At 41.3% G+C, this 25,521-nt stretch overlaps 1 protein-coding gene across 1 annotated transcript; it reads right to left on the minus strand.

Moving 5' to 3' along the window:
- Positions 1-2,393: 2,393 nt before the first annotated feature.
- Positions 2,394-25,389, minus strand: lzic (leucine zipper and CTNNBIP1 domain containing). Its single transcript, XM_060938391.1, has 6 exons — positions 25,009-25,389; positions 20,176-20,311; positions 17,891-17,989; positions 10,743-10,838; positions 3,528-3,609; positions 2,394-2,836 (listed from the first exon to the last, which is right to left on the minus strand). Exons 1-6 carry the CDS (start codon positions 25,107-25,109, stop codon positions 2,778-2,780), a joined length of 573 nt encoding a protein of 190 aa, XP_060794374.1. The 5' UTR covers positions 25,110-25,389; the 3' UTR covers positions 2,394-2,777.
- Between the last annotated feature and the right edge of the window lie 132 nt (positions 25,390-25,521).

The following is a 25,521-nucleotide window of genomic DNA, read 5'->3' on the forward strand; positions in this document are numbered from 1 at the left end:
GTCATTCATTTGTAAATGCAAAATACACATGTTGAACCCTACCCTTAGCATTTAATTTCTCCAAAAATGGTTTGAGCACAATTTAAGTGCACAAATAGGACTACTCTGGACCCATTTGAGCATTAATGGGGTGCTGAGTGATATCACCGGTCAAGTAAATAATGTTTAATAACTTAGATCAGGGGTTTTCAAAGTGTGGGAGAGCCAGCCCCTCCCTCAGAGAGCCAGCCCCCCCCAGAGAGCAAATAAACAACAGCGCCCCCTTACAATTTTTGTTGTTGCTATACTTAATGTTCCATTCATATTTTTAAAAAATGGTTGTTGTACACATTATTTTTTTCTTTTTCACATTTAAAATTTTGTGATTGTTGCGGGCTAAAATGTCTGATGTTGCGGGGGGGTTCCAAAAAATTGCGATGAAAATTGCGGTGTTTTTTAGGTTTTTGTTGCGATTACATTGCGGGAGGAAGTGAAAGTTGCGAAAAATTGTTGCGATTTTCTCTTTTTGTGATTAAAATTGAGTGATATGTTAAATATTAAGTTATTACTGAAAAACTATTGATTAAAAAAACAAAGACACTGAGAAATGGTCCTATAAACAACTTTGCCAATATAAAAGATTACCAGGACTACAAAAATGCAGAAAAATAGGCTTTACTTATCCAAATGCACCTGTTGGTTCAAAAGTTAAAGTGCATAGAACCTCACAGCACAACATGAAGTTACCTTAAAATATAATATAAATGCCTCAGCTTTCATGTAAGAAAAAAAAAAACTATTAATACTAGTACTGTGTGCAGGCAGTCTCTCCTGAAGACAGTAATTATAAACTAATAAAATAAATGGCTCAGGCTTCATAGAAGAAAAAAAACAATTTGAACAGAATCTCACAGTATGATGCTGAAGCTGCCTAAACAATGGAAAATAAAATACCATTTTGGCAAAAATGTTGGCATCCATTAATTTCTTGTATTAAGTAAAAAAAAATAATGTAAAGTGCGCACAGTCCTTCACTGTAAACATAACACACTTTCAGTAACAGAATTTAAGCCTACATAAACACTGACTCGCACATCATGCAATATTGCCAGATACTGCTGACGTTTTCCAGTCCAAAATATGTTCAAAACCCGCCAAAATGCACTTGAAACCGCCCAATCTGGCAACACCGCGCACATGCTGCTTCTCTTGAACGTATACACGGAAGTAAGGCGGAAGGTAGTTTGTCGACGTCACCTCAAGACGACGCCAACGATTGGTCAAATTTGCGGGAAGGTTGCGGTGATTGGATATAATTGCAACACCGCCCTGAATTCGCGGGGATTGGTTGAATTTGCGTGGAAGTTGCAAATCGCAACATCCTGGAGGGTCTGTTTTTTTGCTTGGCCCGGACTCTGTCTCCTCACTCACTGTAGCTTTAGGTACTTAAAAAAAAAAAAAAGATCCATTTTGTCTCTGGCAAAGGCTAGCTGAAGTTCGCTAAATGTCCGCAATAGTAACTTATTCTGGTTTATTTTTCCTCACGTTGCGCCCCCCCTCAAGAACTCTGGCGCCCCCCAGGGGGGGCGCGCCCCACACTTTGAAAAGCCCTGACTTAGATAATAAAGCATGTGAGCACAAATAAATCAGACATGTTTGGAGTCATTTGGGTGTTAAATGGGGTACTGGGCATTAATGGGGTGCTGGGCAATGCCATGTCAAAACATTTAACTGTTAATTTATCAAACTATTCAAGCTCAAGGATTTTTGGGGTTTTTTTGCATGCACAAACTCATCATTTGGGGTGCTAACTTCATGCAGCTCATCATCTATTTGGTACAGGCTGCAGAGAATGAGCTCATCAGTCCAATTACATAGCAACTAGTAATAACTTATGTACATGACTTGATCATGAGTTTCAGTTGTAAACCTGATCTCCACATTATAACATTCACATACAATATTTACGCACCCACATTTCCATACCAAAGATTTTGTTACGGTCATACTCCAATATTGTTTAATCAGTCGCAGGTATCCGTCGTGTTCAAGTGAAAAAAAACTACTGCTTTACACATAGGCTACGTCACCATCTACCACCTCACAATTTAAACATTAATATCCCTTCTGAGAAAAAAAAAAACATGACAAAATTCATCAAGTTATGCATTATCATATAAAGCATTATTTTTTCACATTAGTAAAGAACATTTCTATACAGAACATATCGGAAAACGTACAATTAAACATGTCATGATTATGGCCTACAAGTTGTAATAATAATAATAAAAATAAAAAGCATGCAGTTCTGAATACTCCATTGTTAAAAAACAGTCAGTCCGTCATGTTTGCTTTTCATGTTTTAAAGGCAAATCATAAATACAAGACTTAATGAAGTGAGACATTCAAAAATGACCTGTAAGAAATTTCTTTTATCTGAATTTTTTCAATACACTCAAACATCAAGACATTTATTTTTCCTAAAGCCACAGGCAGGAATTACCAAAAGACAATCATCGGACAGTGTACCAAAATGTACATAAATCAGATCTGCCAGCTTCATGAAATTCTTAATTTTACTTTACCGTACCGAAACTGTCAAAATCATACACACAAAAATGTACGAGTACGTTAAAGGTCACTGGGGTTAAGCATGAAAATAATTACACAGTTAAGAATCTCTTGAATGGCACAACACTTGTGATCCAAAAATTGTAGGACGAAATCTTACATTTAAAAAAAAAAAAAAACACACACACACAATCACACATCTTTTACAGATGAGAAACCACACATCACTAGGTCTGGGTCTTTTCAACTCCAGAGCTTGCTAAGGCCATGATCTTATCTTCAGATCCTGCAGGAAGTGGAAAAAAGCTTTAGGTTAAAACTCTGTAGTCAACTCTCCCTCTCACACACACACGTTATCTGGAGAATATTTCATATTTAAAACACTTTACTCAATCCTTACATCATGACATATCTAGGTCATAAACGTGTCATGGCAGATGCTATGAACCATCATTACTCTTTATAGCAAAATCAGGTTACTATTACCTGATGATTTTCCAATGTCGCACGTTTTATTACATTATCTTTTGTTTCCTTATAACTGCACAAACGGCTCTGTATTTTATTTAGCTGATTTTTCTGGTCCGGTCTACACATCAACAAGTGCACCATGTTTACGGACGATTACAATCCATTACAGAACCTAAACTATCAACCCAGTTATTAAAGCAAATGACATTTTCCAAGACATCGTTATATTCTTAAGAGTCTGGGTTCAAGTTAAGCATCACATAAATTAAATTAAATCGGAGAGATTTGAAGTGACAAGTTTGTGGTTTCTCGTGCATTGTAGGCAACTAAGCAAGAAAATAATTCCACACATGCATTAATGCAGTCATGATAAACAGCCATGCCGAGGTTACGGTCCTGTTTGCGCTAATGCTCATGTAAAGTTTCCAGGAAATCACCCACGTCTACAACAGCATTACATTCTCCATCACGTGCAGGGCTTAACTGAGTCATCACGCAGTACTCACCCATATTCAGTGTAACTTTCTCAAACTGACTCAGAGTGGCACTGACATTGTCTGTGAGAAAAGCTTCATCCTCTGCTGTAAGCTATAAATATCAAAAATAAAAAGTCAGGTTAAGTAGGGTAATCTCTCTCTCTCTCTCTCTCTCACACACACACACGCATTACTCATTCATAGTAAAGGGATGGAAAAAGTTAATGTGGACACCTTTCTGTTTTAGCCAGCATTAATTTTTTCAGCAGTTTGTACTACAGTAGCGCTTCTGTGGGATTGGACCATACAGGCTAGCCTTCATGTCTTATGTGAAATCAATGAGCCTTGGCTGCCCATGACCCGGTCATTGGTTCACTGGTTGTCCTTCCTTGGACCACTTTTGGTAGGTACTAACCACTGCATACCTGGAACACCCCACAAGATGCGACATTGTGGAGATGCTCAGACCCAGTCATCTAGCCATCACAATTTGGCCCTTGTCAAAGTCCCTCAGATCCTTATGCTTGCCCATTTTTCCTTCTTCCAACACATCAACTTCAAGAACTGAGTGTTCTCTTGTTGCCCAATATACTCCACACCCTTACTTATTTGCATATGTTGTTTTTATTCTTATTTATTTATTTATATGCTGAGCTGATGACCCCTTTAACATTTCACTACATGTAAAATGTATGTGACAAATAAAAGCACTTGACTTGACTTGACCCCTTTACAGGTGCCATTGTAATGAGATAATCAATGTTATTCACTTCTTCACCAGTCAGTGGTTTTAATGTTATGGCTGATCGGTGTAAGTATCTCATCATTTTTATCGTCCTTTATTAGTGCGCGTGTGGTCAGGCCACCAAATTTTCATACCAGATGTTGAGATTATGGATTGAGTTCTACCTGCTGCATTACACTAACAAGCCTGTGTATGCAGGAAATACAAACCAAAGTGAAATTGGACCGAGGGAAGTTACTATAAATCTGACATGAAATCATGTGCGTGCAACCCAAAATGGTCCATTTTCCACACACTCACTACAGATGATATAGAACCTTGTGAATGCGTCAGGAGACAATCTCGACTGTAGATTATCTGAGCTCAGATATCAATGCGCTGCCGAAGCGTGCAGAAGGTGTTAGTACGCCTGTCATTATAGTGCGGACTTTCCATAGCATAGAAAATCGCTACATTTCAATTTGTGTAACTGAACTTGTTTCATATCACTGGTCATGTAAACAGGAAAAACGCGGAAGAGTTTGATCGCATCTGACTACAGCCCCAAAAAATACCATTGGCCATACTGAGCCTAGCTACATTACTAACAGGAGTGACAGCGCGTCTGACTGACTGGGAGGTCGCGCAAAGCTCGGAGAGGTACGGAGCAGCTCGTCTCAATTCAGATAAGAGCATATTTCATTATGGAAATACGGTGGACTGTTCCTTTAATGACGTCAGCGCGCGGTATTTTTCCCTTCGCGGTTTGTTCCTTCTCTCTCGCCATAGTAAGACACCCACATCCGCTTGTTCTGACCCACTGGAGGTAGCGTCACAGTGCTGTTAGCCAATCAGAGGTAACACGTTTACATGTCATGAATATTAATGATAAGACCCGCCCCCACTCTCTACCCTTCCCTGCCTCCTGCTTCTCATTAGCAAAACGACGCACTGGGAAAAGCACTGAAATGGGGCTTTCTCCCAGGAGGCTATATCTACGTGCCGAGGGTTCATTTCGAGAACAGCTGCGGATATAATATCCGGAAACCTCCACGAGCCCGTTTAAAGCATCAACAAACCACCATGCCATGGGACCTTTAAGGACCCACAGAACCCTGGGGAATGATCTTCGTAAGAAAGAAACCATATAAGGAAGTTGATAAATTTTCCCATAACAGCACTTCCTGAAGTTTTATTCCTCTTTTACTACAGCAAATTACCACTGCTAACATTTTTCCCCCTTTATGAACAATGCACTTTTTATCTTCTTATGGTTTCATTTCTAGTTTCCTTTAATGTTGAACATCTATGAAAGTTACTTCCCATTTTCACTTACGTTAGAGCACCTAGAAACAGCAGTCTGTGTTTTTTTCTTTGTTAATAATAATTTAAAAAAAAAAAAGCATTTTCCTGATGAACAATAAAGCTCTGTTCTGAAGACTCTATATAGTTTCGAAAACAAAGTCTACCACTGAGTATTACAAAGAGCTGACACTGGAGAAATACTAAATAAACGTCTCATTACATCAGACATTTTAATTTGTTTTTGTGACCCACCAAGTCCCTGTGCAAGTTGTTACTATACTAAGTACTTGAAGAAGATATTAGAATGAGATCATATTACAATGAAAACATTTATATAATCTAGGAGATAACTTAAACGGTGCTGACTGCAAAGTAATCTGAAATTCTCAAGGGTTTTTTTTTTTTGTGAATGGCATTTTCCTACGGCCAAGTTTACATTAGACCGTATCTGTCTCGTTTTCTTCGCGGATGCACTGTCCGTTTACATTAAAACGCCTGGAAACGTCGGGAAACGGGAATCCGCCAGGGTCCACGTATTCAATCCAGATCGTGTCTGGTCCGGTGCTGTGTAAACATTGAGAATACGTGGATACGCTGTGCTGAGCTCTAGCTGGCATCGTCATTGGACAACGTCACTGTGACATCCACCTTCCTGATTCACTGGCGTTGGTCATGTGACACGACTGCTGAAAAAAGGCGCGGACTTCCGCCTTGTATCACCTTTCATTAAAGAGTATAAAAGTATGAAAATACTGCAAATACTGCCCATTGTGTAGTTATGATGGTCTTTAGGCTTGCCATCCTTCCACTTGCAAGTGGTAAGTGACTTGCGCACAGCGGCTCAGTCCCGAATCACTGCTCGTGCACTACACTCGCACGCTATGTGAGCTGCGCAGGGCCGGAGTGCGCACCCTCCAGAGGGCACTCGCTGTTCAGGGCGGAGTGATTTGGAGCGCAGCCGCTGAGAAGGAAGCGATGAGCCGCACTGACACATTTCAACTTACGTGCCGAATTAGTCATGTGATTAGCGTATCCGTGTATTGGCGTTGCTGTGTGCACACGAATCATTTTTAAAAACGTTAATCTGATGATACGCTGATACGGTGTAATGTAAACCCCACCTACGTCTCGCAAGAACATCGTCATGCAAGAACATTGTCATGCAAACGAGATGTGATCATTGTGATGTCCTGAGGGTTGTTTTTCTCCGTTTTTCCTACCTCTTGAAGTAAACAGTATGGCCCTACAGAAATAGCTGAAAGTGTGGAGCTTTAACTAATTAGCATAACTATGGAACTGCGTCAACACCAAGATGACGACGCGCGGAAAACATTGTGACTCTGCTTTGACCTTGGAGAGTTTTGAGTCGCAGGGATGTAACCTGTGGTTGACACTTGTGAATAGATCCATGAAACAAAAAGACAAATACATCTTTTCTCTGTTCCTGCTTGTGTTATCGTTTCTTTCTCTGTAAGATCAAAACATTAGGTATATAACTGCATACTCGCTACTGTGGACTCAAGCCCATGCATTCTAAGGTTAAGATAGCTAAGCGCTAGCTACAGTGGTGCTTGAAAGTTCATGAACCCTTTAGAAATTCTATATTTCTGCATAAATATGACCTAAAACATCAGATTTTCACACAAGTCCTTAAAGTAGATAAAGAGAATCCAGTTAAACAAATGAGACAAAATTATACTTGGCCATTTATTTATTGAGGAAAATGATCCAAGATTACATATCTGTGCATGGCAAAAGTATGTGAACCTCTAGGATTAGCAGTTAATTTGAAGGTGAAATTAGAGTCAGGTGTTTTCAATCAATGGGATGACAATCAGGTGCGAATGGGCACCCTGTTTTATTTAAAGAACAGGGATCTATCAAAGTCTGATCTTCACAACACATGTTTGTGGAAGCATATCATGGCATGAACAAAGGAGATTTCTGAGGACCTCAGAAAAAGTGTTGTTGATGCTCATCAGGCTGGAAAAGGTTACAAAACCATCTCGAAAGAGTTTGGACTCCACCAATCCACAGTCAGACAGATCGTGTACAAATGGAGGAAATTCAAGACCATTGTTACTCTGCCCAGGAGTGGTCGACCAACAAAGATCACTCCAAGAGCAAGGCGTGTAATAGTCAGCGAGGTCACAAAGGACCCCAGGGTGACTTCTAAGCAACTGAAGGCCTCCCTCACATTGGCTAATGTTCATAAGTCCACCGTCAGGAGAACACTGAACAACAATGGTGTGCATGGCAGGGTTGCAAAGAGAAAGCCACTGCTCTCCAAAAAGAACATTGCTGCTCCTCTGCAGTTTGCTAAAGATCACATGGACAAGCCAGAAGGCTATTGGAAAAAAACGGTTTTGTGGACGGATGAGACCAAAACAGAAATTTTGGTTTAAATGAGAAGCGTTATGTTTGCAGAAAGGAAAACACTGCATTCCAGCATAAGAACCTTATCCCATCTGTGAAACATGGTGGTAGGATCATGGTTTGGGCCTGTTTTGCTGCATCTGGGCCAGGACGGCTTGCCATCATTGACGGAACAATGAATTCTGAATTATACCAGCGAATTCTAAAGGAAAAAATGTCAGGACATCTGTCCATGAACTGAATCTCAAGAGAAGGTGGGTCATGCAGCAAGACAACGACCCTAAGCACACAAGTCGTTCTACCAAAGAATGGTTAAAGAAGAATAAAGTTAATGTTTTGGAATGGCCAAGTCAAAGTCCTGACCTTAATCCAATGGAAATGTTGTGGAAGGACCTGAAGCGAGCAGTTCATGTGAGGAAACCCACCAACATCCCAGAGTTGAAGCTGTTCTGTACGGAGGAACGGGCTAAAATTCCTCCAAGCCGGTGTGCAGGACTGATCGACAGTTACCGGAAACATTTAGTTGCAGTTATTGCTGCACAAGGGGGTCACACCAGATACTGAAAGCAAAGGTTCACATACTTTTGCCACTCACAGATATGTAATATTGGCTCATTTTCCTCAATAAATAAATGACCAAGTACAACCCTGATTCCAAAAAAGTTGGGACAAAGTACAAATTGTAAATAAAAAACAGAATGCAATGTGGAAGTTTCAAAATTCCATATTTTATTCAGAATAGAACATAGATGACATATCAAAAATGTTTAAACTGAGAAAATGTATCATTTAAAGAGAAAAATTAGTTGATTTTAAATTTCATTACAACACCACATCTCAAAAAAAGTTGGGACAAGGCCATGTTTGCCACTGTGAGACATCCCCTTTTCTCTTTACAACAGTCTGTAAACGTCTGGGGACTGAGGAGACAAGTTGCTCAAGTTTAGGGATAGGAATGTTAACCCATTCTTGTCTAATGTAGGATTCTAGTTGCTCAACCGTCTTAGGTCTTTTTTGTCGTATCTTCCGTTTTATGATGCACCAAATGTTTTCTATGGGTGAAAGATCTGGACTGCAGGCTGGCCAGTTCAGTACCCGGACCCTTCTTCTATGCAGCCATGATGCTGGAATTGATGCAGTATGTGGTTTAGCATGGTCATGCTAGAAAATGGAAAGTCTTCCCTGAAAGAGGCATCGTCTGGATGGGTTGCTCTAGAACCTGGATATACCTTTCAGCATTGATGGTGTCTTTCCAGATGTGCAAGCTGCCCATGCCACACGCACTAATGCAACCCCATACCATCAGAGATGCAGGCTTCTGAACTGAGCGCTGATAACAACTTGGGTCGTCCTTCTCCTCTTTAGTCCGAATGACACGGCGTCCCTGATTTCCACAAAGAACTTCAAATTTTGATTCGTCTGACCACAGAACAGTTTTCCACTTTGCCACAGTCCATTTTAAATGAGCCTTGGCCCAGAGAAGACATCTGCGCTTCTGGATCATGTTTAGATACGGCTTCTTTGATCTATAGAGTTTTAGCTGGCAACGGCGGATGGCACGGTGAATTGTGTTCGCAGATAATGTTCTCTGGAAATATTCCTGAGCCCATTTTGTGATTCCCAATACAGAAGCATGCCTGTATGTGATGCAGTGCCGTCTAAGGGCCTGAAGATCACGGGCACCCAGTATGGTTTTCCGGCCTTGACCCTTACGCACAGAGATTCTTCCAGATTCTCTGAATCTTTTGATGATATTGTGCACTATCGGTGATATGTTCAAACTCTCTGCAATTTTACACTGTCGAACTCCTTTCTGATATTGCTCCACTATTTGTCGGCGCAGAATTAGGGGGATTGGTGATCCTCTTCCCATCTTTACTTCTGAGAGCCGCTGCCACTCCAAGATGCTCTTTTTATACCCAGTCATGTTAATGACCTATTGCCAATTGACCTAATGAGTTGCAATTTGGTCCTCCAGCTGTTCCTTTTTTGTACCTTTAACTTTTCCAGCCTCTTATTGCCCCTGTCCCAACTTTTTTGAGATTTGTTGCTGTCATGAAATTTCAAATGAGCCAATATTTGGCATGAAATTTCAAAATGTCTCACTTTCGACATTTGATATGTTGTCTATGTTCTATTGTGAATACAATATCAGTTTGAGATTTGTAAATTATTGCATTCCGTTTTTATTTACAATTTGTACTTTGTCTCATTTGTTTAACTGGGTTCTCTTTATCTACTTTTAGGACTTATGTGAAAATCTGATGTTTTAGGTCATATTTATGCAGAAATCTAAAAAATTCTAAAGGGTTCGCAAACTTTCAAGCACCACTGTAGAAGGATTTAATTATCTGTCCAGAAAAAGGACACATCATCTAACCTTGCTCTATCTCGCAATTGCACTCACTAGGCAGGTTTTCCTTTTCTTTTCCGCTGGTGGGAGAGCAGAGTCCGCCATCTTTGCCCATGCCGACTGGTTTTGTTTAAAAGCAAGTCAGTCAAACACACCCCACAGTGGTCATGTGATCTTGTTGCTCACTTGCTTCGGCGGTCTCCGGAATCGTAAAACGCAGGACGCTTTTTATCTCAGCAAAACATTTATGCAGAGGATACACGGTGTGTGCAGCAGCGAAACATATCGAAACTCCAACAGCAATAGACTGAGAACATTTCTGCCCAGAATTCAACTTTGCAGTCAGAACCTTTAATATGAGGTCATAGAAAATTTAATCAACACCTAATCATTCAAAATCATGAATTAAACAGTGCTGCGTCAGAAATGGCATTAAGACACAAAGGCGAGGCAGACAGAATCTACATGTCAGGAACAGCCTTCTCACCTTCTCGCCCAGTTTCCTTAGGGCTGTGAGGATCTCCAGTTTTTGCTGAGTGTACACGTCTCTAGGAAGTTTCCCTACCATCACATCCCGGTCCATCTGGAGACAGAACACAAACAATGTTAAACACAACCACAGCACAACCTAGCAACACCATAACAATCTCACGTCCTGTTCTTTCATAGTCTCGTTCTGTGACTACTATCTTCAGGTTACATGTTCATGTATATTTACAGTGTCTTGCAAAAGTATTCACCCCCCATTTGTCCTGTTTTGTCGCATTACAAGCTGGAATTAAAATGGATTTTTGGACAGTTAGCACCATTTGATTTACACAACATGCCTACCACTTTAAAGGTGAAAATTGTTGTTTTATTGTGACACAAACAATAATTAAGATGAAAAAATAGAAATCTGGAGTGTGCATAGGTATTCACCCCCTCCAAAGTCAATACTTTGTAGATCTACCTTTTGCTGTAATTACAGCTGCAAGTTTCTTTGGGTATATCTCGATTAGCTTAGCACATCTCACAAGTTAAAATGGGTTGTGTTGGTGTACAGCAATCTTCAAGTTATGCCACAGATTCGCAGTTGGATTGAGGTCTGGGCTTTGACAAGGCCATTGCAAGACATTTAAATGTTTCCCTTTAAACCACTCCAGTGTAGCTTTAGCAGCATGTTTAGGGTCATTGTCCTGATGGAACGTGAACCTCTGTCCCAGTTTCAAACCTCTGACTGACTCAAACAAGTTTTCCTCCAGAATTGCCCTGTATTTAGTGCCATCCATCTTTCCTTCAGTCCTGACCAGCATTCCTGTCCCTGCAGATGAAAAATATCCCCACAGCATGATGCTGCCACCACCATGCTTCACTGTCGGAATGGTGTTCTCAGGGTGTTGGGTTTGCACCACACATGGCATTTCCCATGATGGCCAAAAAGGTCAATTTTAGAGACTCATTTGACCAGAGAATCTTCTATGCGTTTGGGGAGTCTGCTACATGTTGTGGGGCAAACTCCAAATGTGTTTTCTTAAGCAATGGCTTTTTTTCTGGCCACTCTTCCATAAAGCCCCACTCTGTGGAGTGTATGGCTTAAAGTAGTCCTATGGACAGATATTCCCATTTCCACTGTGGATCTTTGCAGCTCCTTCAGTGTTCTCTCTGGTGTCTTTGTTGCATCTCTGATTAACGCCCTCCTTGCCTGGTCTGACAGTTTTGGTAGGTGGCCTTCTCGTCAGGTTTGTAGTGGTGCCATTTTCTTTCCATTTTGCTATAATGGATTTAATGGTGCTCTCTGGGATATTCAAAGTTTGGGACATTTTTATAACCCAACCCTGATCTATACTTCTCCACAACTTTGTCTCTGACCTGTTTGGAGGCTCCTTGGTTTTCTTGTTGCTTGCTTAGTAATGCTGCAGAGTCAGGGTCCTTCCAGAACAGGTTAATTTATACAGACATCATGTGACAGATCATGGGACACTTTGATTGCACACAGGTGGATCTTAATCAACTAATTATGTGACTTATGAAGTAAATTGGTTGGACCAGCTCTTATTTAGGGGGTTCATATGAAAGGGGGTGAATACCTATGCACACTACAGATTTCTGTTTTTTCATCTTAATTGTTGTTTGAGTCACAATAAAACAAACAATTTGCACCTTTAAAGTGGTAGGCATGAGTAAATCAAATGGTGCTACCCCCCCCAAAAAAAAGCTTTAATTCCATCTTGCAATGCGACAAAACAGGACAAACACCAAGGGGGATGAATACTTTTGCAAGACACTGTATATGGTGTTCTGTTCAAATGAGTGACAGCAACTGCTAAAATGAGGACACTGCTGAGTGTGAGCGTACAGTATTTTGAAGAAAGGCTCATTTAATTGTGATCATGACTTCTGGCATTCGACATTATAGATTCATATTACAATACGCATATTACGGCATATGCATCAGTATAAATGCACAGGTGATAATAGGAAATCGTACGCACTGATTATCGAGAAATGGCCTGAATTTCTCAACCAATCACCTCAAGTGACTCAGCAAAATGGCGGCCAATCGCTTTGTCACCATAAGTGAGGAAGAATTACACATTATGAAAGCAAATGCTGTTCCTAAAAGCACTAAAGATGCTCCGAAGTTTGGTCTAAAACTATTCAAAGGTAAGGTGGAATTGGGAATAATTTTATCGATTTCAAAACAAAGTATTTTATGCAAGTCGGCGTAGATAAGTGACAAGTCTGTGTGCATTACATTTGCATGCCGCTTTTGAAGTTTGAAATAAATGATTTTTTTAAAATACGATATATATTTTTAAAATAAAATCACCTGTGTATTTATATTAAAACAATTCCCCACCTCAGGCTCAGTGAATATCGGTGATTATTATACATACAGAACACTTTCAATGGAATAAAAACACGTATTCTATTCCCTTCTAGCGGGTTTCATTCATTTGGTTTGATAGCATGCAATATTGTTAGCATATCGCTTATCCTACATGTATTTTGTCATTGACAGAATTAATGTCATTCTAGTGATCCTGGGTATGACTTTAAACTGCAATCAGTGGGGAGTCTCAGGTCCGGGAGGACTTGAGTATTGGGGAAAGTGGAGTTAACTCTTAAATCACCATTAATCACCACCAGGTCCACTCTGATCCAGAGTGGTAGCACCTGCCTGGGTTCCAGCTATGGGTTAAATAGTACATCACCAATATGGTGCTGGCAGCAGGGTGCTTTTTGGTGCAATGTGGCAGACGAACCCAAAAGGGTCAACAGCGCACCACCAGATGGCATGCAGAAGAGCCCCTCAAATAGCCAACGGATGGCATCACTCGGCAAGTCAGTTGTCACTGTGGGGCAACTTCCATACCAGTCAGATCTGTGGCACTTTTGTGCACCACTTGGCATCAGGTCTGGAGGTCCAGAGAGACAACACGATGGGGGTACGACGTCGCTTGTTTTACCTTACTGTGCAAGGCACGCCGTTAGGAGAGGAGAATAGTATGCAAGAGCTCACGAGGCTAGACATTTCATGGCGGCTCGGCCAGGCCATTCGTGTCGCCAGTGTGGGTGACACTGTTGCGTGCCTCGTGGCCCATCTGCGTTTCTGTGCATCCTAATGAAGCAGTCATCATCATTAGCGATGGAGAGCCAATGTTGTATTACATCACTCTACTCAATGGAGAATGAGCGTTGAATATGGTTTACGATATTGCATGGTTGTCAAGACATATCACACGTCAGAGACGCAACACTTCCGCGCTAGTGAGTGACTGACAATTTGTGAACAAGCATGGCCGCCAGGTTTGCTTCGTTAAATATGGAAGACTCAGAGAATTTTGAAAGAGAAAGATGTGTTGAACACCTGAAAGGAATGTGTATGTATAATAATAGTAGTGGCTTTCTGACTCATTTACGATCATGTCAGCTGAATGGAATATATCTGATATACCACAAAAAAAAGCCAGCCAATATTATTTAAATAATTGTTAAATGTAATAAAACATGTTGTAATAATAATAATAATAATAATAACAACAACAACAACTGAGTGCTTTGTATAATAAGTGCTGCCAGGCAAAACAAACCTTGCCCAATAGCAAGGTTTCTGATTCTCTGCTGCTCTCAGCCAATCAGAACACACCATACTGCTCTCAGCCAATCAGAACACACCGTACTGCGTGATTGTTACACTCTTACAGCACGATGACACAGTTGCTACCGCCTCTATATGAAGCAGTAGCCACAAAAACCTTGACTGGCTGACCCCCAAAATATTGGAGGTTCTATTTGAGACCAATCCCCATCTATCTTGAAAGTTTCATGCAGACTGGTCCAGCTGTTTACAAACAAACAAACCCGACCAAAAACAATACCTTGCCCCCTGGGCCCTGTACTACGAACGGAGGTTAACCTACCCAGAAGTAACCCAGGGTTCCCCCGCTAAACCGGGGTTGACAAAACCTGGTTATCTTGTTTGGGTTATGAAGTTGATTTGTTGAACCTGTGTTAACCTAATCAGGGTTAATGCGCGTTCACGTTAAAGGGGAGGTTATCAGCGCAAATCACCACTGTTCACAATGGCACGGTCGCCGTACTTCACGGAGGAAGAATGCGCTGTCATAATGCAAAGCTACGAGGAGTTCAAAACAACATTTATGGCCCTTTTCCACTACCCTTTTTCAGCTCACTTCAGCTCGCTTCAGCTCACTTCAGCCCGACACGGCTCGCGTTTCGACTACCAAAAACCGGCACGACTCAGCTCGTTTCAGCCCTGCTTAGCCCCTAAAACTCGCACCGTTTTGGAGTGGGGCTGAAGCGAGCCAAACCGTGCCGAGTGAGTTGGGGGCGTGAGCAGACACTCCCCTGTGCACTGATTGGTGAGGAGGAGTGTCCTCACATGCCCACACACGCCCCGCGAGCGCGCTGGGATCTGTAAACACCGCAAACCCGGAAGGAGAAGAATTACGAATTACGAGAATTTCTGAAGCCTTATGCGCCTCATCTATACGCTCTTGCCAGTATCTGTCCGCGTTGTCGGTGACAACAAGCCACAGCACCAAGACCAGCAACACTAACGACTCCATGTCCTCCATGTTTATTGTTTACTATTCGGGTCGTGAGACTACCGCTTAAAAGCTCACTGAATCAGTGACATACAGAGCATCGTAGACGAGTTCACGGAGCGCAAGGCTCGTCGTATGCCCTTCAAATAATGCGCGCAGTAGGCTATTGATGTTTTATTATGAGCCATGTACAGTATGTCACCTAATGTTTTTTTGTTTCTGAGTTACATGTTCGTTTGAAGGACTTAATGTACAAAATATAGTTGCACCCCGTAGTGTTGAAATTGGTAAACACAGTGCATTCAGTGAGGTTTGCACCGCCCTCCTTTTATTTCTGACTCTTCCTGTCACCGTTGCAACCTCTGAGCGCTCATTCGTATGCCATTCAAATAATGTGCGCAGTATAGGCTATTGATGTTTTATTATGAGCCATGTACAGTATCCTAATGTTTTTTGTTTCTGAGTTACATGTTCGTTTGAAGGACTTGATGTACTAAATAACATAGTTGCACCCGGTAGTGTTGAAATTGGTAAACACCGCAGTTGCGGACATTTTGTAGCCTAAAATGATGTTATGATAAGCTTTAATAAAGGGCCCGGTCATTTGCCCCGCCCCCGGCCCGGCTCTGACTTGTTCTGCCACTGTCACTGATGTCACTGTTTGCGCTGCTTAACGACATCACGTGACGTCCACCCACTTTCGCTAACTCCACCCAATGTGTCCACCCACTTCCAGCCAGCACGGTTCAGCGCGGTTGTAGTCGAAATGCAACTCCAACAGCCCCGCTCAGCTCGACTCAGCTCGACTCGGCACGGCACGGCTCAGCCGCGTTTGTAGTGGAAAAGCGGCATAAGAGCAAAATCTAACACAGCGGCTGCCAATAAGGAGCGGCAAGCATGTTGGCAACGAATTGCCGATCGGGTAAATGCGCAAGTACATTCTCCCTTCTACATGTTCCAGAACAGAAGTATAGGATGAGAGAAAGCTTCATGATCAATCACAAGTCACAGAAAATGGTCCTTCGACGTGGCCCCAGTCATATATAGCTTGTTTAATGTCCGAAAAATCCTGAATAAAATTTGGTATGGTAAATTCATGGAGTAGCCTACTTAAGCTGATATGTGCACAGAGTCACATGAATTAGGATGACTGACTGTTCAGTCCCTTTGACTAAGTTGGTGTATGTCCTGTGAACATTTCAGAGGCAACAGCAGTGCCAAACGCACCTGGCAACAGGTGAAAATGAAATATAAAAACATCATTCATAATGGTGTGTGCGCGCGCATGTGCAAGCAAGCATTCATTTGCCTTTTATTTATTCAAGTTTTATCTGTTTGCCTAATAGTTCAAATTGTTTTGTATATAGTTTATAATGTTGTTGTGTGATATTAATGATAATATTGTGGGAAAACTACTTTGCACGGACGTTCATTTAATTTATTCTATCGTCATTTTGTTTGTTCTATTTTTGTGTATTTTATTTATTTATCTGTTTGTCTAGTTGTATCTATTTTTCTAATATATTTTTTGCATTAATAGTTTGTTTTTTCCTATTAAAATAATCTTGTGTTCTTGTTATAACTATCTATTTATCTGACTGTTTAGTTGTATCTATTTTTATTACAATTTCAATATTTTTAATATAGAAAGTTTGTTTTTTTCTATTAAAATGTTCTTGTGTGATAACTAGTTCTTGTTTTATATTTTTGCATCTATTTTGTATCTCAGACTTAAATGTTTTTGTAAAACAAGTGTTTTTCTATAAAATATTCTTGCGTTCTTGATAACTATGTTCTTGAGTGGGTTCTTTTTTTTTTTTTTTTACAGAAAAGCCGTTCTGCATGGACATTCATTGAAGCCCTCATTGTTTTTTAATGGTTATTTATGAGCGTTTAGGGGTTACAATAATGTAAGTCTAGGTTGCTTTATATAAAAGGTATGTCCAGAAATATTGATGTCACTGTCTAAGCAGAGGGATCTGGCTTCTTTAGACGCTGTCTTCTTAAAACTGAATAAATATTTAAAAAGAGCCAAATGAGCCAGTCTTTTGAACGGCTCTTTTCAAAGAACAGATCACAAAGATGCGGATCCCATCAAAGAGCCATAAATCCCATCTCTAATCTGTGCTCCGGTATCGCACGGGTCATCCAGGTACGCTGGCATTGTCTCTAGAGGAAATGTCGGTGGAGAGGTGGTGTTTAAAAAGGGTGTGGTTAATCGGAAACCTTGGGTTAACCAAGAACATAACCTGAGACGAGCAGGTTTGAGATGCAGCGTAAGTTGCCATGGCAGCATACCTCGGTTTGAACATAGCCAACTTTCGTAGTATGGGTTAATCGGGAAGTTACGCTGCACGTGATCAAGCTACTCTCGAAGTTACCCTGGTAAGCCAGAAAACCCGCTTCGTAGTACAGGGCCCTGGTGGACTCCATCCCAGGCGAGGTAATAAGAGTGCTTTGCATTTTGATTTTAAAATCTCACAGATTTCTAGAACATGAAAAATTTCTAGAATCTAGAAAAACGCCATACTTGTGTTGGAATATTTATTAATTAACCTTGGTGTTTATATTTCTATATTACCTCTGCTAATCTTGTCCGTAATTGCCCAGGCTGCTTCTTTGCAAACAGTCGAATAACTTCAGGCGTCTTAAATGCTTGGCTGATGGCAGCTTGGATAGCCTGACAGAGAAAGTACGAATTAATTTTCTGCATGAAAAAAAGGAAAAACATGCCATTATTTTACAAATGAAAAAGTGACTAGAGTCAAATTCAAATTAATAGAGAATATTTACAGTGGCATGCAAAAGTTTGGGCACCCTTACTGAAAATATCTGTCACTGTGAATAGCTAAGTGAGCAGAAGATGAACTGATCAGCAAAAAAGGCATAAAGGTAAAGACGACATTTCTTTTCAGTGTTTTCTGCAAGATTTATGTATTATTTTTGTTTTGTACAATTGGAGAGTGAAAAAAGAAAAGGAACACCATGCGAAAGTTTGGGCACCCCAATACATTTGAGATCTCAGGTAACTTTTACCAAGGTTCCAGACCTTAATTAGCTTATTGAGCTGTGGCTTGTTCAAATTCTTTGTTAGAAAAGGTCAGATGATGCAGATTTCAAAGCTGTATAAATTCTCTGACTCCTCAAACTTGTCCCTAAAATCAACAGCCATGGGCTCTTCTAAGCAACTCCCTCACATCCTGAATAATGAAATAATTGATGCTCACAAAGCAGGAGAAGGCTACAAGAACGTAGCAAAGTGTTTTCAGGTAGCTGTTTCCTCAGATTGTCATGTTAAAAAATGGCAGTTAACAGAAACAGTGGAGATCAAGGTGAGGTCTGGAAGATGAAGAAAACTTTCTGAAAGAACTGCTCGTTGGATTGCTAGAAAGGCAAATAAAAACCCCTGTTTGACTGCAAAAAACCTTCAGAAAGATTTAGCAGACCCTGGAGTGGTGGTGCACTGTTCTACTATGCAGCAACACCTGAACAAATATGACCTTCATGGAAGAGTCATCAGAAGAAAACCGTTCCTGCATCCTAACCACAAAATTCAGCATCTGAAGTTTGCAAATTAACATCTAAATAAGCCTGATGCATTTTGGAAACAAGTCCTGTGGACTGATGAAATCAAAATAGAACTTTTTGGCCACAATGTGCAAAGGTATGTTTGGAGAAAAAAATGGTGCCAAATTCCAGGAAAAGAACACCTCTCCAACTCTGAAGCATGGGTGTGGATCGATCATGCTTTGGGGTTGTGTTGCAGCCAGTGGCACAGGGCACATTTCATTGGTCGAGGGAAGCATGGATTCGAATAAATACCAGCAAACTCTGGAATCAAACATCACACCATCTGTAAAAAAGTTGAAGTTAAAAAGAGGATAGGTCCTACAATAAGACGATGATCCAAAACACACCTCAAAATCTACAATGGAATACCTCAAGAGGCACAAGCTGAAGGTTTTGCCCGGGCCCTCACAGTCCCCTGACCTAAACATCATTGAAAATCTGTGGATAGATCTCAAAAGAGCAATGCATGCAAGACAGCTCAAGAAACTTGTAGAACTGGAAGCCTTTTGCAAGGACGAATGTGTGGAAATCCCCAGGTAAGAACTGAAAGATTATTAGCTGGCTACAAAAAGTGTTTACAAGCTATGATACTTGCCAAAGTGGGTGTTACTAGGTACTAACCATGCAGGGTGCCCAAACTCTTGCTTCAGGCCCTCTTCCTTTTTTGTCATTTTGAAAATGTAAAAGATGAAAATAAAAAATTGTTTTTGCTTAAAATATAAAGGGAATGAGTCATCTTTAACTTTATGCCTTTTGGAGATCATTTCATCTTCAACTTGCTTAACTGTTCACAGTAACAGCAATTTTGACCAGGGGTGCCCAAACTTTTGCATACCACTGTATATCACAGTTAGAAAGAGAGATCTTAATTGAGGTTTTAAAATCACTAATATCAGAACATTCAAGCCCTGTGATGACCTGGCGACTTGTCCAGGGTGTACCCCGCCTTTCGCCCGTAGTCAGCTGGGATAGGCTCCAGCTTGCCTGCGACCCTGTAGAACAGGATAAAGTGGCTACAGATAATGAGATGAGATCAGAACATTCACTATTTTATATTTCTGGTACTTAGGATATTGAATAATTGTCTATGAACGCTAACAAACTAAAGGTCTTGTTAAAATAAAATTTCTTTATCCTTTTCATTCTGTATGCAAACTTTTGCCCTCCTGTGTGTGTGTCAGAGCATCTGGGGTCAATCCTCAAATACGATAAACCTTATCCATGACCCCGACACAATATTTGGCCATTCAGAGAAAATATGGCATCAGTATTAATGTCTGTATTAAAATGTCTTACTAGCTGCATCCCTCCCAATTCATCCACGAGGGTCATGTTCCCCGACATGAGCTTCTTCAGGGACTCATTAAACTCGCTCAGCTGCTCCAGCGTCTCTTTTTTGGTTTCTTCATACTCCTCCTCATCAAACTCTTCTCTGGAATGAAGAAATAATTGACACAAGTCATTAAAAGGTGACGTATTATGACACAGTTCTCAGAGGTCTTAATGAAATGTCTGTGACATGCTTTGGTCAAAATACCACAAAGACAAAGCACCACAGTTCCCTTCTCACCCTGTCGAAACAGCCCTGTTCAAAACAGCCGATTCGAGGAGCGGCCTGTTCCTTTAAGCCGTGAGTGGAGATGCTCACATGAGGAGCGGTGTAATTCTAACAAACATATGATGTAGAAAGAGGAGCCAAATCTGAAAGGCTTGTTGAAGCACATGTTTTCTAAAATAGGCAGCACAAAATAAACTGTCTGGGTGTGTCAGTTCAGAGTTGGTGGGTTGGTCGGCTCCAGATACCAAAATGCATTAACACAAGCACTGAGAAAGGGGGTTTATAAATCACGTGTCCCCTTTAAAAGAATGGAGAAAAGCTTCTCGGAGAGGTTTGTGTTTCATTAAAGGAAAAATCCACCCTTAATATTTAATCTGTTTGAATAACATTTGATCATCGGCATTCAAGATTTATTTTGTCATGAAGTTTTCAACTGACTTTTTTCGTACGATGTCACTTATTATCCATTTTCAACATTTCCCACAATGCTATTTGACTACTTCTTGAGTGGCACTTGTGGGATTTATGTAGCAGCTAACTTGCCGCACAAGTGGGAATTCACAAGTAGGAACAAAGTCATTTTCAACCTCAGCGCCCAAAAAAAAAAAAAAAAAAAAAAAAACAAACACCCGACACCTCATATTCATCTTTTATTAGCAACAAGCTAGACAGTGATGAATGGTGTGTATGAGTAACATACTGAAGACATAAACCTATGTTTCAGAGTGGATACTTTTGGACAGACAGATGTTGACATGCTTCTCTACTTTGTGTTTTGGAAGCTGTTTCAGATGTGTTTTTGCCCTAAAGTGGCATACACTTTCTTAAAGTAGGCAGTGGCAGGAAGTATTGGATGGGGGGGTTGCACGCCAAAGATGCACCAAATCTGGGGGGGGCAGGGGGCATGGCCCCTGGGAAATTTTGGAATTTTTAACCCTCTAAAACACTATTTCCTGCATTTTGAGAGGCTAATTTTAAGTTTAATGTCTATTAGAGTACATTTCCTCCATGTATTTTTTTTTCTATATGAAACAGAACCAATGATACTATCGTTGCATATTTTTCAAATCAAAACTGTGTGATATTGGTGTATTGAAGCATGCATAAATGACATATGGGTCTGTATTGGTAAATCGGAAAAACTACATTCCCTTAGTTTTCTCATGGCTCCACTCACCACCACCACCACACACACTGAAAAAAATTTGTCCTCAATGTCCTTGTTGAATTAAAGAGCTAATAGATTTATATACCCGCTCAGCTACGTGGTATAAAGCAAGAGCACGAATAACTGTCTTTCCTTTAGTCCTCAATTCAAGTAAACAGTCATTCATTTCTTGGTTTGCGAAATTTGACTTGGGATGTTAAAAAAAAAAAATTATACTGAAAACTTACCTCATTATCATCAAGCAACTTGGGTGCCTTTGTCGAGCCCAAAAAGTTTGCAATGGATATTTGTCTGAAACTCCTCTTCACACCGATTTTCAGTGAGTGGTCAGGGCAGCAAGCGAATTCATGTAGATCGAGAGCAGCATCAAGTTTTTGAGCACCCAAAACTGCTTGTACACCTCGTGAACACTATCTAGCCATCCGGACAGGACGCGAGTTATCAGTCAGATACAAATGTAGCGACACTGTCATAGCCTTGCTGTCACAGGGTCCCCGCTTTGGCATGAGTACCCAAGGAGATCAGACATGTCTAGACAGTTGCCACAGCAACAAGTAAATTAGTCCACAGAATATTCATAAATCAGCTTGTCTACTAAAAAAGTGATGGGTTTTGCAGTTCTGTGTGAGCCAAATAAGGAAAATCCCAGAAAGCACAGGCAATCGGTGACGTCAGGGCCAGGCTAATTTGCATCGGTTTTGGTGCGAATGGGTGCTACCAACCTACAGTACAAAGACATGCCGCGGGATTTAATAAGGGAAGACAAAGGCACGCAGTGAGCTGTTTAGTCACACTACTCTCTCCTTTTCTTCCTTGTAAATAGTCAAAGGACTCCCGTCGTAACGGGGGGGGGGGTCCCGCCCCCTCTGCCGCCGCCACTGTATCTGATTTACAAAGATACTATATTTCTTGTAAGAGCAAGTGACAAAAGTCGGAGGGGACAATTTCGGTCATGTGTATTCAAATCTGCCCTGTGCAGAATAAAACCTGGATACAGCCACCAGCGCATGATCTATTTAAAATACACATTCTTATCCAATTTCCCGCTAGATATTTGTATGACAAATATCCTTCTTCAGAAGATATTTCTGTGAGGAAACTGAAGACTAAGTGGGAAAACTCAATTTTGTCCAAAATTTGACTGGTCTGTACATTTTCAAGACAATTTTTTTTTGTCTTTAAAAAAAAAGGTACAACATACTATTCTGTATTTTTTTCACATGACATTTTACATAATACATGCATAAATATTGGAACATTAACCCTCATTTCTATGCATCCCCAGTACTCCAGGAGACTGTGAAAATGCCCCTACCCATCCATCCATGGGCGGCACGGTGGTGTAGTGGGTAGCACTGTTCGCCTCACAGCAAAAAGGTTCTGGGTTCAAGCTCAGTGGCCGACGGGGGCCTTTCTGTGTGGAGCTTGCATGTTCTCCCCGTGTCTGCATGGGTTTCCTCCAGGTGCTCTGGTCTCCCCCACAGTCCAAAGGCACGTGGTGAGGTTAACATGGGGTGGCCTGAGGCTGAGGTGCCCTTAAGTGAGGCACCTAACCCTCCAGCTGCTCCCCGGGCGCTGCTAGTATGGCTACCCACTGCTCTAGGTATGTGTGTGTGCTCATTGCTCACATGTGTGTTCGCTGATTCAGATGGGTTAAAGGCAGAGAGGAATTTCACAAGTGTACGTGTGATGAATAAAGTTTTTGCTCTTCTTCCTTTATCCAGTCATTTATCCATCCAGTCATCCACCCCTCCAGCTATCTATCCATCATCATCTACCCATTCAGCCATCTATCCATCCACCCATCCACCAATCTATCCATCCATCCAGCTACCTATTCAGCCATCTATCCATCCACCCATCCAGCAATCTATCCATCCAGTCAGCTACCTATTCAGCCATCCATCCATCCACCCATCCAGCAATCTATCCATCCATCCAGTCAGCTACCTATTCAGCCATCTATCCATCCAATCATCTACCTATCCATCCATCCAGCCATCTAGTAATCCATCTATCCATCATCTATCCATCCACCCATCCAGCCATTTACCTATTCAGCCATCCATCAATCCATCCACCTATTCAGCCATCCATCCATCAATCCATCCACCTATTCAGCCATCCATCCATCAATCCATCCACCTATTCAGCCATCCATCCATCAATCCATCCATCCACCTATTCAGCCATCCATCCATCCACCCATCCAGCAATCTGTCCATCCATCCAGTCAGCTACCTATTCAGCCATCTATCCATCCAATCATCTACCTATCCATCCATCTAGCCATCTAGTAACCCATCTATCCATCATCTATCCATCCACCCATCCAGCCATTTACCTATTCAGCCATCCATCAATCCATCCACCTATTCAGCCATCCATCCAATCCATCCACCTATTCAGCCATCCATCCATCAATCCATCCACCTATCCATCCATCCATCCATCCATCCATCCAGTCAACTACCTATTCAGCCATCTATCCATCCAATCATCTACCTATCCATCCATCCAGCCATCTAGTAATCCATCTATCCATCATCTATCCATCCACCCATCCAGCCATTTACCTATTCAGCCATCCATCAATCCATCCACCTATTCAGCCATCCATCCAATCCATCCACCTATTCAGCCATCCATCCAATCCATCCACCTATTCAGCCATCCATCCATCAATCCATCCACCTATTCAGCCATCCATCCACCTATCCATCCACCTATTCAGCCATCCATCCATCAATCCATCCACCTATTCAGCCATCCATCCATCCACCTATTCAGCCATCCATCCATCCATCCATCCATCCACCTATTCAGCCATCCATCCATCCATCCATCCATCCACCTATTCAGCCATCCATCCATCCATCCATCCACCTATTCAGCCATCTAGCCATACAGCCAATTACCTATTTAGCCATCCATGCAGCAATCTCTCTCTCTATCCATCTATCCAGTCATTTATCTATCCATACAGCCATTTACCTATTCAGCCATCCACCCATCTATCTATCCAGCCAACCATTTACCTACCTATCCATCCATCCATCCATCCATCCATCCACCTATTCAGCCATCTAGTAATCTATCCAGCCAGCCATCTATCTATCTATCTATCTATCTATCTATCTATCCAGCAGTTTACCTATTTAGCCATCCATCCATCCAGCAATCTATCCATCCATCCGGTCATCTACCTATTCAGACATCTAGTAATCCATCCATCCGGTCATCTACCTATTCAGACATCTAGTAATCCATCCATCCATCCAGTCATCTACTTATCTATCCATCCATCCATTTTAGTTAGTTAGTTAGTTAGTTAAACGAATCACGTGGGCGCAGGAAGCTGAGGGTAAGTGTCAGTGGGGTTGAAGGCAGTGTGTAGCTTTACCTGCACTCCTCTAGATCTTGTAATTGCTGCATGAGCCGATCCAGCTGCTCCTCCATGTTCTGCTTTAGTTTCCCAGTTTCTGATTTCCCCCGAGAAGCCATTGTATGTTTCTTAAATCAGCCTGATTTTCAGGAGATTTTCAGAGTTCATCAGCCAATCAGACCCAGGTCAGGATTTCAACTCAAGAACCAAATCCACTCCCCGTGAACATGTAGAGCAGGGTCTATCAGACTATATTCCACTTTTATATAGTGTGTATAAAAAGGAGCCTCCACTTATTTAATCACTAACAACAGCTGCAATCCAACACAACACATTAAAAGTCTTTATGGGATTGAAGGAAAGGGTGGGTCTGTCAATAACAGGTGTTTTAACTTCATATGTACTACTGCACAACCTGTATCCAAAGGACCTGTTTGTAGGTGTCGTGTTTACCTGAGTAAAAATCATAGCGAATGTTTATACATAACATGCAAATACATAGCAAATAACAGCAAATACATAGCATAGTCT

Source organism: Neoarius graeffei, chromosome 13, assembly GCF_027579695.1.
Source record: "Neoarius graeffei isolate fNeoGra1 chromosome 13, fNeoGra1.pri, whole genome shotgun sequence".
NCBI classification, from domain to species: Eukaryota; Metazoa; Chordata; class Actinopteri; order Siluriformes; family Ariidae; genus Neoarius; species Neoarius graeffei.